Source organism: Dermacentor andersoni, chromosome 6 (assembly GCF_023375885.2).
Source record: "Dermacentor andersoni chromosome 6, qqDerAnde1_hic_scaffold, whole genome shotgun sequence".
In the NCBI taxonomy this organism is placed as follows: Eukaryota; Metazoa; Arthropoda; class Arachnida; order Ixodida; family Ixodidae; genus Dermacentor; species Dermacentor andersoni.
The window spans coordinates 38956288-38971384 of NC_092819.1; the positions used below are offsets into that span (position 1 = coordinate 38956288).

Below are 15097 nucleotides of genomic sequence, written 5' to 3' on the forward strand. Positions count from 1 at the left end.
GATGCCGAAAGCGACAGAGGAGATCCTGCTGCACATGATGGCTGTTCATCAACTTGCAGGACCTGTGGCTCGACCTCCGGGCTCTCCTCTCTGGCTTGAATTTCTTTGGACAGAGGCGTAGAAGGTCCAGCCGTCTGGAAACTGCTGGCGGCCACTGGTGTTCGCTCGTCGTTTCCAGCCTCAATCCCCATCTCCGGCCTCTTCTTCGTTGATGGTACTCGTTCCGGCAGCGGCGGGGAGGTTCCTCGAGTTTGGTTAGGGCTAACAGTGAAATGTTTCTTCTTACTGCGAGGACTCGGTGATTTAATCTTCGGAACCTTCTCACGTGCATTAGTTGGCTTGGGCTCCGGCGAGGATGGACCAGTCTTCTTGGTACTGCTGGGCGTCGGCGACAAACTGTTGGGTTTAGGAGTGCGAACTTCCGTCTCCGTTTGCTTATTTATTGTTTGGACTGGTTCCCTCGGCAGTGAAGAAGGTTTCGAGGCCGGAGTACACCCAGAAGTGGGTGAACTCTTTTCTTCGGGAGCTTGAGGTCCGAGTTGTAGCGCCTTCTGGATCGATCGCATTCCTTTGTCTTGCGACGAGGGCTGTCTTGACGGTGGTGAACCGTTGACTGCATGCGAGATATCCTCATAAATTGGGCTGCCTCGTTTCATGTTCTCGTCGTTTCCGGCCAGTTGAAGTCGTTGGACACGGGACGAAAGTACTCTGTGAGTTCGTCTTGCGCTGAACGCAGAAGGCTTCGCTTCGTCGTGCCACTCTTCTTCTTCTTCGGTTCCTGACGCTTCTATGATTACAGCAAGTAGCAACAGCAGGTGATTGGCCAAGATGAATAGAAAATTATGAAACAATTTTTTTAATCATGACCTTCGATGTGAACTTAATTAATGCCGCGGATTTCTTAACGAATGTGATTCAGCTTCATAGAAAACTTTAGCCAGATAAATGTCCTTGAAACTAACAGCAAGCCGACTCAGCAAATGAAAGAAGAGAAAATACATAACAGCACATCAACATCGACCGCATTAGGGCTTCCAAGTGACCTTAGTGTTGGTTTGCAAAGCTGACAACTGTATCACACATTACTCTGTTTGATGTATCATTCCTTTATCTTTCAATTGTCTTTCATTTCTTATCGGAATACACGCATGTTTTGACCTATCCTTCGGAGGGCTATTTCTGAAAGAACTTATCATCATCATTATAATCAAAGCACAGGCGTGGTGGTAGAGAAAATTACCTGTACTGAATAAAACAAGGATCGGGAACTTGGTTCGTTGGTTATTTTTCCTTTACTAGTGGCCCATACCCACTACGGGGAAACCGCCAAGAATCGGGTGAGTTAGGAAAATAGTTTGAGTCTAATGCAAACACCAATGAGAAATTGAAAAAAAAATATATATAAAAATGTAGTCAGGTAAAGAATAAACAATTTATCAAGGAACGGTTCCTCATTCAATTACAAACGTCACAACAGCTACACCAACCTCCCTTTGACCATGTCGTAAAGAGGAGGCTCGTGAAGATAGAATATCGGCAATGGCTATATTCCATCCCGCAGCATGTAATTGTCTTCTTCAAGTATGTTTTCTTAATGATGACAATCGTGGCTGGTTCAGCACAGAAGCTAGTAGTGCACATGAGACAACGCGCCGCGCGTTCAAATTACTCAAAACGAAAGATCAACGACGAAGGCTTTTTCTTCGCTATTTGCGTTTTGGACGTTAGGAACATTGACGGGTGCGCACCATGCTGAGGACGGTTTCGTGCGCCACGCTATTGGTTTTGCGTAGAGGGACCAATGAGACGCTTATAGATACAGACGACGATGTGCAGTCAATATCGATGACTGGGGTTCGCTGGCTCTATCATTAGTGCAATATTTCTCCCCTGCCTGAAATAAGTGCTGTTAACGTAGCAAAATATTTCTAGACAGCAACCGAAAAGAAAGCCGAGGTGTCACCCAAGCAGTGCTGCTTGTGGTATCACCCAGTTCACGGAGTTGCATGCCAGGCGATCATCCAGGTCTGACCTCTCCAGAGTGAGAGAGAAGAAGGAAAGGAAATACTTCTCAGACGAACATCCGCTTTCTACCCTACAATGCGGGAATGGCGAAGGGGGAAATTTTTCCTTAAAGTCGGAATCTCTCAGAGCAGATTGTCACCACCATTCGCTCTAAGATCGCGAAGCATATAGTGCAATTCAGACCTTAGTCACTCAACAAATTGCAATTTACAGGGGGCTAATAAAAATATTCACTGATTGTATTTTTATTTATTCACATTAACGCACACGTTCAGACTGCCGAATGGAAGTCGGCAGTTATACAAGTCCTGTCTGCCTAGCACAAATCCTCCTAATCCTAGCTGCCATTCGTTTGGTATGTGGATGACTTTCCCCAGCGGATAAGGACTATACAAAGCGCAGATATTAAGTAGCCGCATTTACAGGCGTAAATAAAAATCGTAGTTGAAGCATGGATATCATTAGTAGTTTCATTGTCGCGCAATTGAGTCAATATGTATTCAGCTACTGTACTATGCTTATTTTTTTCCTATATGAATAAAGATATGTAGTAACCAAAGTACTCTCGAACTCAATCCCTCCTAAGCAAATCATTTGTAATAAAGGATAAGAGTAGTAGCCCCGCTTTCGATATAATAATAATAATAATAATAATAATAATAATAATAATAATAATAATAATAATAATAATGCCTTTATTTTCCATCCCAAGGATGTGGGAGGGGGAGAGAAAAAGCTAGATATCCAGCTTGACGGGCTCTCGCCTCCCCGATACAATACATGATGTTTAGAAAAAAAGGTAAACAGTACAAGCATATGAGTAGAGACAAAAAGGAATATCACAAATGACAATTTTTACATATATGTACAATTCTAAAAAGCAAAGCGATGTGCATAATATCATGTCGTACATTTCAAGCAGAAAGTGCCGCCCTTTCGCGTATAACTGAAACAAAATGACCCAAATCTTTTGGCCGGGTGCGTTGGAGATTTACACTGTAATGTTGGCACAAGTTTAAGAGATGTGGAAGAGTGTTTCTGAGCATATGCCGTCCGTAATCTGCTCTGAATGAATGTATGTACCAAATATCGGTGTTTCTGGTTGCGTACGTGAAATTTCTTTTCTGCATGTTGTCATTATGACCATTATGGTCACATATGGTCACAAAATCCTGCTAAAACATGCATTGATGTTAAAGTAAACAATCTATAGAACTGCACGGCGCATGCTTTGTTAAACTTAAGTTGTCCCAAAGCACCAATGTCGAACGCCGATGTTATTCGTAACACATTTTAAGGTCGAATATATCTAAACTTTCTGTTATCTTACAATTTATGGCTGGGCAAACATGGCTTTACTACTGCTCTAGTTTCAGTTTAGCAGTCGGAGCTCGCGCCGGAAATTGAATAACGGAAAAAAAAGGTTCCTTGGTAAAACTCGCGAATTCGCAACTTGGCTATACTGATTGATCATTCCAGAATTTTCGCCTTTTCTACATATACACGCGGGAAGGCGGAACAACGCCTTTAACAGGCCATAAAGAACTGTTCGTACTAAACCTGAAATAAAAATAAAAATGGGGACGCTAGTAGTATGGGCTATCAAGGTAAGATGCCTAACATGTTTAAAAGAAAAAGAAGGTTTCTCTGGTATATACGCTATGCAAGATCTGGTACACGTGCATAATATTGCCTTACTCTGCTCGCGGTTGCTGGAGATGTGTTGGCAGGGCAAAGTGGACTTTAAGTAGCCATTGTGTATATACTTCCCATTTATTCTTTTTCTTATTTACCCGTAGGCTAAGGGGGGACTCCAGGCTAGTTTTGACCACCTGGGAATCTCTAATGTGCACCTTATGCACGGCACACTAGCGTATTTGCATTTCGCCCCCATCGAAATGCGGCCGCCGCGGCTGGGATTCGATCCCGCGCCCTCGGGCTTAGTAACGCAATTCCAAAGCCTCTAAGCCACCACACCGGGTATGAATTGCCAGTTACGTGCAGTGCATGCAGTGCAGTGAAAGCGACGCGCGGCCTCGACAATAAACGAGAACCAGCGAGGCATCTCCGGTGAACCAGACTAAGGGATCGCAGATTGTGCACCCCTTATCCTTCCGCGATCCTCTCATTGAGTGGCATTGATATGAGGTAGGATAAGCGCCGGCTAATGAACGACTCTTGCTTCTGGTTTTCCCCGTCGAAAGCTCGATGTGACTGTCATCTTCTGACTGCAAAGCAAACACTTAATCAAGAGGAATACAAAGCATAAAGATGAAAATAGCAAGTGACAATTAAAAAAATCACTCGAAACAGATAAAGGTGAACTCCAAATAAGCGAGTGGCGTTCCATTCTTCGCGTTAACAAATGAAGGCATCTAGAATAAAAGTGGGTCAGCATAATAAAAGAAAAAAGTCAGAACGGAAAACAGATGCATTTGCTGCCGGAGAACACTCGTGTTTTGAGTTGCACGCCAACACCATTTCGTGGCACTTTATAAATCTCTGCATTCAATCTCGAGAAACCGGTATATATGCGTACATTATTTCCCGCGTTTCTTTTTTTACCATTTGAGCAGGAAAAGAAGGAAGGAAACACAGAAGCATATGGCATGTCCCCTCGCCTCTTTACCGAGTACTGAACTCGTTCAGTTGCGAAGACACATTCGATCTCTTCATTGAGGCAGTGAAACTATCGTAAAGACCTTCCACCTTATTCGCTGTTCTTGATTATGAACTAGTGCCGATTAGCCCCTTTTACAGAAATTTCTTAAACAAAGAACTCAATCAACTTCTCACTTGAATAGTCATATAGCGTACCAACAACAGGTGATGTAAATGTGGTATGATACGTGATATCACTCAAATTATAAATAGGCTCCAAGCGGCTTAATATTGAAAGAATTTGCACGTACATGAAACGTGGCACTGAAGGATTGAGATGGCAGGTTAATTTCATGAACTCAATGATGCCGCTGTGCCGGTGCTGGGCACGCTAGGCGCTAGGCAAGTAGGCGCGATTGAAAGACCGTACGATCACCACTAGCGATCAACAATGACTTAACTAAAGGAAAGCCCCAGCTTTCGGTTAACCTTTCGAGAAGACGGTCTGTCCTTCGCACTTACGAAGAAACTCTCTTGTCGAAATGTTAGCTTCAGGCTGAGACTGCTTTTCTTCTGCTAGTATTACTCACTTCCAATCTGCATCTATCTGTGACTCCTCTCCTTTGACTACATTACCACAACCATAGACTCAAACGTCAGAAGCTCTCACGTGACATGATAACAAGACACACGCTCGCTAAAGACATGTCAAAGCAAAGCACAGTCGAAATCACTTATTTCAAGATGAGCGCGAAACATCTTCCGTATGCGCATGACAGACAAAACTAACCTGCGACCGCACAAATACACTAAAGCCAAAATTGAAGGTGCGTGAATTGGACCCACAGACTACGTTGCCAAAAAAAAACAAGCATCCAGGTCCCCCTGAGAAAACGGAACAGCGAAGAACAGGCGATAAATAACTTTGCTAGTAAATACAGTTCCTTGTACTCGTTTGTATTGACTCTGCACGGTGTCATTGCACCAGCAAATTGACGATTAGAGAAAAGCATCTGGCCACTACCGCATGTCGTTCCAGCACGCACTGCTATCGGCGGTTTCCTGAAAAGGCGGGCATTTGAAAGCGGCTGCAAAGTCCGCGCTGCGTCTCAGGGGTTCGTTGATGTAGTTCGAAGCGCGTTCCTCTTTGATGCACCAGAAATATGCGTAGCGAGTGTAGAAAAACCGCGCCTTGGAGTTCATGTGCAGGCTCCAGACCAGCTTCATTTCAAACCAGTCAGGTGTGGCGCCGAAGAGTGAGCCTTTGGTAGAAATGTCCGTGGCCCCGGACGCTAGGCCTGCAGCTATTTGGACGGCGACGGATTTCTCCAGCAGTACCTTGTCTACGCCGGCATGCGCACTAAAAGACTTCAGCATGCATTGCCTACGAGAAAAAACAAAAACATGCATATTTAAGCTCACCGGTATGCGCAGGTGTTTCCCTCAACCAGCCGTTTAATGTTCATGCTGGGCCTCTTTGTGATCGACACGTTTTCAATGTGCTCGCCGTTTCCGTAATTCTGGAGCGGCGCTAAAACGAAGCAATAAATCTGTTTACAGTGACAGGTGTTCTTTCAAAACTCTACGTTTAATTATTTCGTGATAACTACAAGAAAAAGGAAAGAAAGAAAACGAAGGCCATATTTCATTTGAATTTCGCGCCAATAACGGCGCGTAGTTACGTGCTACGTCATGGATTTCAACGTATCTCCTATTACTTGGGCTGTTGCGGTTCTGCAAAAGAGCTCTTGACATTTGCAAAATTCAGTTTTTTTTTATTGTTTAAAATGCAATGCAGCCATTTTTCTATTTACCGATGACAAGCTAACCTGACCATAGCAGATGCCCTCAAAATTCATGACGTCACCTAGAGCCAGAACTGGAACTTCAAGGAGGCGTGGCCACTCGTTCTTTCCTTTTGAGCCATATTCTTTTATGGCTAGCAAAACTTCTCGCGGTACGAATTAGCGCTACATTATTTTTATTTTTCGCTACTGTGGAACGGGAAGTTACTAACAGAGCTGATATTATTTTTCGCTTTAGCAGCCTTTTAATGTTGTTGGCAAATGTTTTTGTTTTAAACTATGTAGTATATTTATCGCATTGTCTTGGCGCTGCATGGCCATACCTGGCCCTTGCACCACTAAACAACACACGTTCATTCATTATTCTTATCACACGTTTGCCCAGAAGTCAGACATGCTCATTCCTTCGGAGTTTTTTTTGGGTCAACGTGTCTCGTTCTGTTCCGCTTGCAGGACCTTCGCGGTGTCGCGCCTTCCCGTCGCTCGAAACTTCCTTTGGCGGTTTTAATTCTATTCACGTGGGTCAACTGGCCCCACTGCTGACGCGAACAGATGCGCCATGAACTGGCTCACGTGTGACTACTATCACCAAGAGTGGCGCACAATGAACGGGTAAACGGCGCACCCCCTTTTTTTTTCTTGCATCTCCTATGAATGTTGTGATGACGACGACTCTTTTTCTGAAAAAAGTAAGCATGATTCGAGGCGCACCAGCTGTAGCAATCTAATCCGACACTCAAATACGCAGACACTTCACCTTTCAGCATTAAGAGATAAGCATTTTACATTACGTCACACCGGCTCTGCAGTGCATTCCGAATCCTTGCTTTAGATAGCCCATTTATTTGCCCATGTAGCAGATCACAGAACAAGGTCATAAACAAGTGCTTTGATGGTTTTTACAAAGCCCCCTACGGTGACTTGAATGACATGATTGTAAGAGATCGGATATCTATTATGTTCTATATATAGAAAATTTCGTAGGCGAGATCTAAAAGCTGATATATATTGACAATTGTTGACTTTTCATTTTTCACGCAAGATCAAGTGTCGAAAAAAGAATGCACTGCAGTCAGGTATTTTACCTAGGGTAGGTAATGAGTACCTATACCTGTGCTTAGCAAACCTATAATCAAAGAGCACCGTCTAAACAAATTGCTTTACTGTTTATATTGGTCCTGCGAGATAACAGATGGCATAGTAACGCTTATCGACGCTAATGCGAATGGCCTACACAATATAAAGCTACCAAGATCAGCGTCTGTATTCATAATCTTTTGTATATGCTGCTTGATATCGGTCATCGCCACAGTGACCTTAGCGCTATCACGTGGACCTATACTGCGAGTTCCAGGCGCTTCAACGCCGAACGTTGAAATCAAACACACGAAATAGAAGCTTTGTGAATACGGGTTCACACGATGAATTTTCTGAACTGCAACGTAGCACATGATCAAGTGCGCACATTGTGCCTCACCACTGAACCAGGTATGAAGCTACCTCGAAAGCTCGATTCCAATCAATAACTAAAAGAAAAGGAGAGATCTCGTTCTTTTTTTGACAAAAACCAGATGAAGCCAACGGAATGGCTTGGCTTCATTGGCTTGAATTCATTGTCTGTTGCATTGATTGTGCGCTGGCTTCATACGGATGGTACGATCATAGAGCTTCTCACGCTATTACGTAGAAGGAAATCTGCCGCTGCTGCGCTGTGGTATGCATGGGAATGCCGGTATATTGTGACTTCGGATTGGCATCGTTCTCGGAGAGTCAGGCAAGCACCGTTCCGTCTGTCACAGTGATTAACTTACTACTAAAACAGCACCTAAAAAGCTGTTTACCTTTATTATTAAACAAAAACATGCTTTGTTTAACTACGAGAACTTATTATTGCATGTACAAATATATGAAACGTAATAAGTATCAGCGGGCCGCTAAAGTTGCAGGACAGACGACAAGATTCCTGCTCGCTTTCAACAGTTTGTCGTCGGTTCTTGCTTTTCTTCGCTTGGTTATGCAAGGTAGGTGAGTAAACTTCACTGGAAGATGTAATATGCGTGAATGTAAACATTTTATGAAGATCTTACTTTAAGAACGCATTATTCGTGTAGCCATATCTACGTTTTAGACGAAGCCTCTTACAACACCAGCCAACACAAGCTTCGCAGACACATCTACCATCATTCCCATGACGGCACAGCGCCCCTTAGGAAATTTCCATTGACAATGGCGCCAGATTTCCCTCTAGGTGTTCTAGTGAGAAATTGTATGGGTAGCATACGGTATTCTTAAGGCCTACGAAAGTGAAAAGTCACCTGTGATACTCGATTGCAGCCAGTGTCCGCGACGACCATCCATGGTGCTCAACAACTCTCTTCCACAGCAACGCTGCCATTCGAGCCGCGACCACCGGTGCGTCGGCGAGCAAGGCGCGGCTGGCGTTAACGGTGCTCAGGAAAGTGTACGCGATCGGCGACACGTACAAGCCCTCGCTCACCAGCACCATGCGGTTCCAGAGTTCGTAGTCTCTGCTTTCATCATGGAACCGCGTGCCTCGACGCCACGCTTCGCGCTTGACGTCAAATTCGAAACTCAGAGCTCGGAAGTAGTTGCCCACAAAACCGCGCTCTGGCAGTGTGGGAACGCGCACTTCACTAAGCAAGAGGTCGTTGGGAAGCAGCAGCGACGCATTTCGGACGAAAGCCTCGAATTTGCCCGTGTCGTTACCGGCCTTCATGATCTGCAGTAGCGGCCCGTATTGCAGGAGTGCCTTCCTTGTTTCCGCGAAGATTGAGCGCATTCGGGCGTCCTTTGCCGGGCTTGTGAGGGCGTCCACGTAGGCCCTGCGCCACAGTTCAGTGAATCGGCTCGACTGGCTAGTACATACTTGCCAGATCTGTGACGTCGGGAAATCCAGCACCGACCATCCCTGGACTGCTTTCGTCGCGCTGATTACGACGCACGTCAGCATGTAGCAAAGCGACATCAGCTGAGCGGAGACATTCCAAAGGATCCCAATTTCTGCGAGAAGAGCCCCTTTGGCAGATGAGTGTATAACGTGCTTGACGCTGAAATCCGGATAAATCTCTTTCATGATAGCCTCGAACAGAGAAACGTCCAGGCTACCGAAGGCTTCGAGGAGCTCTTTTGTCGCGATGTTCCCGGGCTCCCCAGCGTCGCTCTGGTGTGGAAGAAGTTGCTGCCAGTCGTCGATATCCTGCCGAGTGTAATTGGTCTTCAACTGAGCGTTCACGCCCGAAAGAGCCGCGTCGAAACAATCGTAGCTGCAGTAGTACACGAAGGTGATTTCCCGCATGAAGTTCCATTCGAACTCGACAGAAGCCCCGCTGAAAACGACACCAAAGAAGAAGTCGATTTGGTACCGAAATTGCACATTCAGTGCGAAGCGCAGAAGGTCGGCGGGCGTCATCCTGCCACTCGTAGCATTAGCCATGCCCGCGATGGCGGAAGTCACCTGTTCATGGCGTAGGTCTTTTTGCCACACTTCGCTCAAGCAGGACGTGAAATATCCGTGAAGCGCTCTCGCGGCTGCTGAAGTAATGTTTCCGGTACCCTTGATAATGTCTGCAGCGATTCTGTCCTGCCATGGAAAATGAGGAAGGAACTCTCAGGAAAAGGTAGTGAAATGTTCGCGTCATTTTTCGCACGAAGTATCACTTGCGTAAGCATCCACCTGAATCTTTCCAGGCTAAATAGTCGAGAGAAAAAAGAAGAGCTACTTTATCTAGCAACGTTGAAGATGATATTCCCGAATCACTGCGGAGTGCGATTATCTATGCACTATAGTACAATGATCGAATTGTGTCTTCATCTACGGAGCTTAATGTCGTTATGAGTTAAGCAACTACGGTTTTTAAAGCCAAGCAAAATAATAAGAAAGCTAAGGAAAAGGACTACTGCTCGCGTGTAACGCGTTGAGCTCTGACCTAAACAAGAATGTCAATGGCTCCTCCATCCCACCATGGGATTTAGGCATGTTTTCCGAAGCTCCGTAAAGCAGATCATTGCGTTAACTTCAATGCACTATAGCTGCCTCAACTCACATGTACATAGCATGGCTTTTTATGTGCACAGAGCCGCGAAAATGCGTCCGTTCGACTATATTGTAATTTAACAAATTCATTTCAGAGATACCTCAACCTTTTAGCACGAGTTCTTGTTGTTTATCTCAATTAGCCATAAGGAAGACAGAATTCGAGGTCAAAGCATTGCTAATATATAGTACGTGTGGTCGAAACAATTGAAATAGTTAGAGCCGTACGCACAATGAACGAAAAAATATTGTTAGCCGTCACGGTGCGCTGCTTCATCAGGACAGATTATAGTTCAGTCACCTGGTAACAACGCGGATAATAAAATGTTACATTTACAAATAGTTTAAAATCGCGGCCAACCATAACCGTTGCTATCCAGCATCGCAGACGCAGTAGTGTTTTTTCGGAAGTTAGGAAATAAAGGTTGCAACAAAAATATAGAAGAAGCATGAATCTGTGCGAAGGCGACCATCGCTCAGAACCTCAGCCAAAATTCGGAACTGGGCAAGGTGGTGCAGATTCACTGTTAGGAAAAGCGCGTAGGGAGAAAGATGAGAGAATAAAAAGCGCTGGTCCTGTATTCTTTTTTGCTGCTTCGCACGAATTTAGATTTACGCGAACAGTGGTCGCTTTTTTAATCCAGCCAGCCGCGGTACCATCTGAGGGGTTGTTCGTTGTGCTGAGAAGCGAATGTTCACTGTGAATAACCTATGTTAAAATGTTATCACTGGCTTCACGCCTGTCACGACAGCGAATTGGCGTGGTAGCCTGCACACCATGCGAGGGCAGCCACTAAAGTTATGATGACGTGGTCTTTAGTGGCGCCGCGGACATATGCACCCCACGCAACTGACAGAGGACGGTCGAGTGTGCTAAAATTATCCTGCCTACTTCCGGCTTGTGACCGGTTCTTACCAATGCGTCTACGGCGAACTCGACCTCGATGACACCCTCCTGGATGGCCCGCTTGCAAACGTAAGCGAAGAAGTCCTTGCAGGGCGACACCGTGTCATCAATGACGGCATACAGCTGGGCCGCTTCGTTGGGGCAACAGAAGGTCGCGTCAGTCGTGTTCTTTGAGCGGAGGAAGGAGTAGTTAGCGGACGCCAGCCAGATCAGCGCAAAGGCGAGCGAAATAGATGCGAGTGCGGCCACGCTCACAACGATCACCGTGACCGGCACTTGTCGACTGGCTGGTAAGGTGTACGCCGGAGATGCCGAAAGCGACCGAGGAGAGCCTGCTGCAGATGATGGCTGTTCATCATCTTCCAAGAACTGTGGCTCGACCTCCGGGATCACTTTCCTGGCTTGCATTTCTTTGTACAGAGGCGTGGAATGTCCGGCCGTCTGGAAAGTGCTGGCGGCAACCGGTGGTCGCTCGTCGTTTCCAGCCTCAATCCCCATCTCCGGCCTCTTCTCCGTCGATTGTACTCGTTCAGTCAGCGGCGGGTACGTTCCACGAGTTTGGTTAGGGCTAACTGTGAAATGTTTCTTCTTACTGCGATGACTCGGTGGTTTAATCTTCGGAACCTTCTCACGCGCCTTAGTTGGCTTAGGCTCCGGCGAGGATAGACCAGTCTTCTTGGAACTGCTGGCCGTCGGCGACAAGCTCTTCGGTTTAAGAGTGCGCGCTTCCGTCTCCGTTTTTTTCTTTAATGCTCGGACTTGTTTCGTCGGCAGTGAAGAAGGTTGCGAGGCCGGAGTACACCCAGAAGTGGGTGAACTATTTTCTTCGGGAGCTTGAGGTCCGAGCTTTGGCGCCTTCTGGATCGATCGCATACCTTTGTCTTGCGACGAGGGCTGTCTGGACGGTGGTGAACCGCTGACTGCATGCGATATGTCCTCATAAATTGGGCTGCCTCGTTTCATGGTCTCGTTGTTTCCGGCCGGTTGTAGTCGTTGGACAACCGACGACGGTATTCTCTGAGTTCGTCTTGCGCTGAACGCGGAAGGCTTCGCTTCGTCGTGCCACTCTTCTTCTTCTTCGGTTTCCTAACCTTCTATTGCTACAGCAGGTACCAACAGCAGGTGATTGGCCAAGAAGAATTGAAAATTTTCAAAAATATTTTGTTAACATGACCATCGACGTGAACTTAATTAACGGCGCTAATTTCTTAATGAATGTTATTCAGTTACATAGCAAACGTTAGCGAGATAAATGTCCTTTAATCGAACAGCAAGCCGACGGTGCGAATGAAAGAAGAGCAAATACAAAACAACGCATCAACATCGACCGCATTAGGGCCTCCAAGATTAGTGTTCGTTTGGAAAGCCGACAACTGCATCATATATCACTCTATTTGATTTATGATTCGTTAATCTTTCAATTGTCTTTGATTTTTTATCGTAATACATGCGAGTTTTGACCTACTCTCCGCAGGTGTTAGCGCTAATTATGAAAGAACTTAACATCATCATTATAATCAAAGCAAAGGCGTGTTTGTAGAGAGATAGAGAGAAAAAGAGAGATAGAGATAGAGAGCGAGAGAGAGAGAGAGAGAGAGAACTTTAATGATACGAAATACAGACAGGTCGGCCTGAGGTACATTCCTCTAGCCAGCTACTCGGGGTTGGGGGAAGGGGAAGAGGGAAAGAAAGAGGGAAGAAAGAGGCGCATGATGGGTGACTATGACGATAGAAGGAAGATGTAGAACATATGGCAAGCATTTCGGCATGCTTGCCATACTGTATATTGCCATATTTTATATTGCTTGCCAGTTACTTGTACTGAATAAAACAAGGATCAGGAACTTGGTTCGTTGGTTATTTTTTCATTTACGAGTGGCTCATACCCACTACAGGGAAATCTCCAAGAATCGGGTCGGTTAGTAAAATAGATTAAGTCTAGAAAGAAACACTAACGAGAAATTTAAAAAAAAATTATACAAATGAAGACAGATAAAGGTTAAACAATTTAGCAAGAAAAATGGTCCTGATTCAATTACAAACGTCAAAACAGCTACACCAACATCCCTTTGATCATGTCGTAGAGAGGAGGCTCGTAAAGATAGAATATCAGCAATGGCTATATTCCATCCATCCATGTAATTGCCTTCCTGAAGTATGTTTTCTTAATGCTGACAATCGTGGCTTGTGCAGCACAGAAGCTAGTAACGCGCACGAGCCAACGCGCCGCGCGAGCAAAAAACTCAAAAAGAAAAATCGATGATGAAGTGTTTTTCTTCACTATTTGCGTGTTGGACGATAGGAATATTGGGGGTGCGCACCGTGCTGAGAACGGGATTGTGCGCCACGCTATTGGTTTTGGGCAGACGCACCAATGAAACGCTTACAAATACAGACGGCGATGTGCAGTCAATATTGATGACTGGGGCTCGCTGGCTCTATCATCGGCGTAGTATTCCTAATATGTGTGAAATAAGTGCAGTTAACGTAGAAAAAATTTCTAGACAGGAACTGAAAAAAAAAAAGCCGGGGTATCAACGAAGCAGTGGTGTCTGTGGTACCACTTTACACCTGGGGTTGCATGCCAGGGGATCATTCAGGCTGGCCTCTCCAGAGTGAGAGAGAACAAGGAAAGGAAATACTTCTCAGACGAACATCCGGTTTGCTACACTAAACTGTGAGAATGGAGAAGGAGGGAAATTTTCCTTCAAGTCAGAACCTCTCAGAGCAGATTGTCATCATCATTCGCTCTATAATCGCGAAACATATAATGCAATTCAGACCTTAGTCAATCAACAAATTGCAATTTCCAGATGGCTAATAAAAATATTCACTGATTGTATTTTTATTTATTCACATTAACGCACACGTTCATACCGCCAAATGGAAGTCCGCAGGTATACAAGTGCTCTCTGCCGAGCAGAAATCCTCCTAATCCTAGCTACGATTTGTTTAGAATGTGGACGACTTTGCCCAGCAGATGACTATATAAAGCGCATATATTAAGTAGCCCCATTGACAGGCGTAAATAAAAATCGTAGTTGAAGCATTGATGTCATTATTAGTTTCATTGTGGCGTTATGGAGTCAATATTTATTCAGTCACTGTACTGTGCTTATTTTTTTCCTATATGAATAAAGATATGTAGTAAACCAAAGTACTCTCGACCTCAATCCCTTCTAAGCAAATCATTTGTGATAAAGGATAAGAGAAGTAGCCCCGCCTTCGAGATATGGTCATTCAATCCTGCTCAAACATGCATTGATATTACAGTTGAGATAATCTATAGAACTGCATGGCGCATGCTTTCTTAAACTTTTTTTTCCCAAAGAACCAATGTCGAACTCCGGTGTATTTCGTAGCACATATTAAGGCCGAATATATCTAAACTTGAGCTTGTCTTACAATTGATGGCTGCGCAAACATAGCTTCACTACTGCTCTAGTTTCAATTTAGCAGTCGGAGCTTGCGCCGCAAATTCAATAATAAAAAAAAAAAAAAGGTTCCTTGGTTAAACTCACTAATTCGCGACTTGGCCATTCTGATTTTTCATTCCAGAATTTTCGCATTTTTACATAGGGCGCTATAACGTAAAACTATTCCAAACTGTTCTATTCTCATTCTGCAATCAGCCCTCCGCGATTGGTCAAAAACGTTTTTGGAACACCCACATTTCACCTGTCACACGACGTCACGAAAACCGTG

At 44.9% G+C, this 15097-nt stretch overlaps 2 protein-coding genes across 2 annotated transcripts in view; both read right to left on the reverse strand.

Moving 5' to 3' along the window:
- LOC126521932 (glutamate receptor ionotropic, kainate 2-like) overlaps window positions 1-15097 on the reverse strand; it is a 401025-nt gene that overhangs the window by 124438 nt on the left and 261490 nt on the right. The window lies entirely within an intron of this gene.
- Window positions 5346-10005, reverse strand: LOC129382325 (uncharacterized). The gene is made up of 2 exons (XM_055066178.2): window positions 8747-10005; window positions 5346-6010 (listed from the first exon to the last, which is right to left on the reverse strand). Exons 1-2 carry the CDS (start codon window positions 9883-9885, stop codon window positions 5647-5649), a joined length of 1503 nt encoding a protein of 500 aa, XP_054922153.2. The 5' UTR covers window positions 9886-10005; the 3' UTR covers window positions 5346-5646.

Coding starts and splice junctions, on each gene's coding strand:
- LOC129382325 (XM_055066178.2), bottom strand. CDS start 9,885: ATGGCTAATGCTACGAGTGGCAGGATGACGCCCGCCGACCTTCTGCGC. Junction 6,011..8,746: donor GCTGCAATCGAGTATCACAG/GTGACTTTTCAC, acceptor TTTTTCTCGTAG/GCAATGCATGCTGAAGTCTT.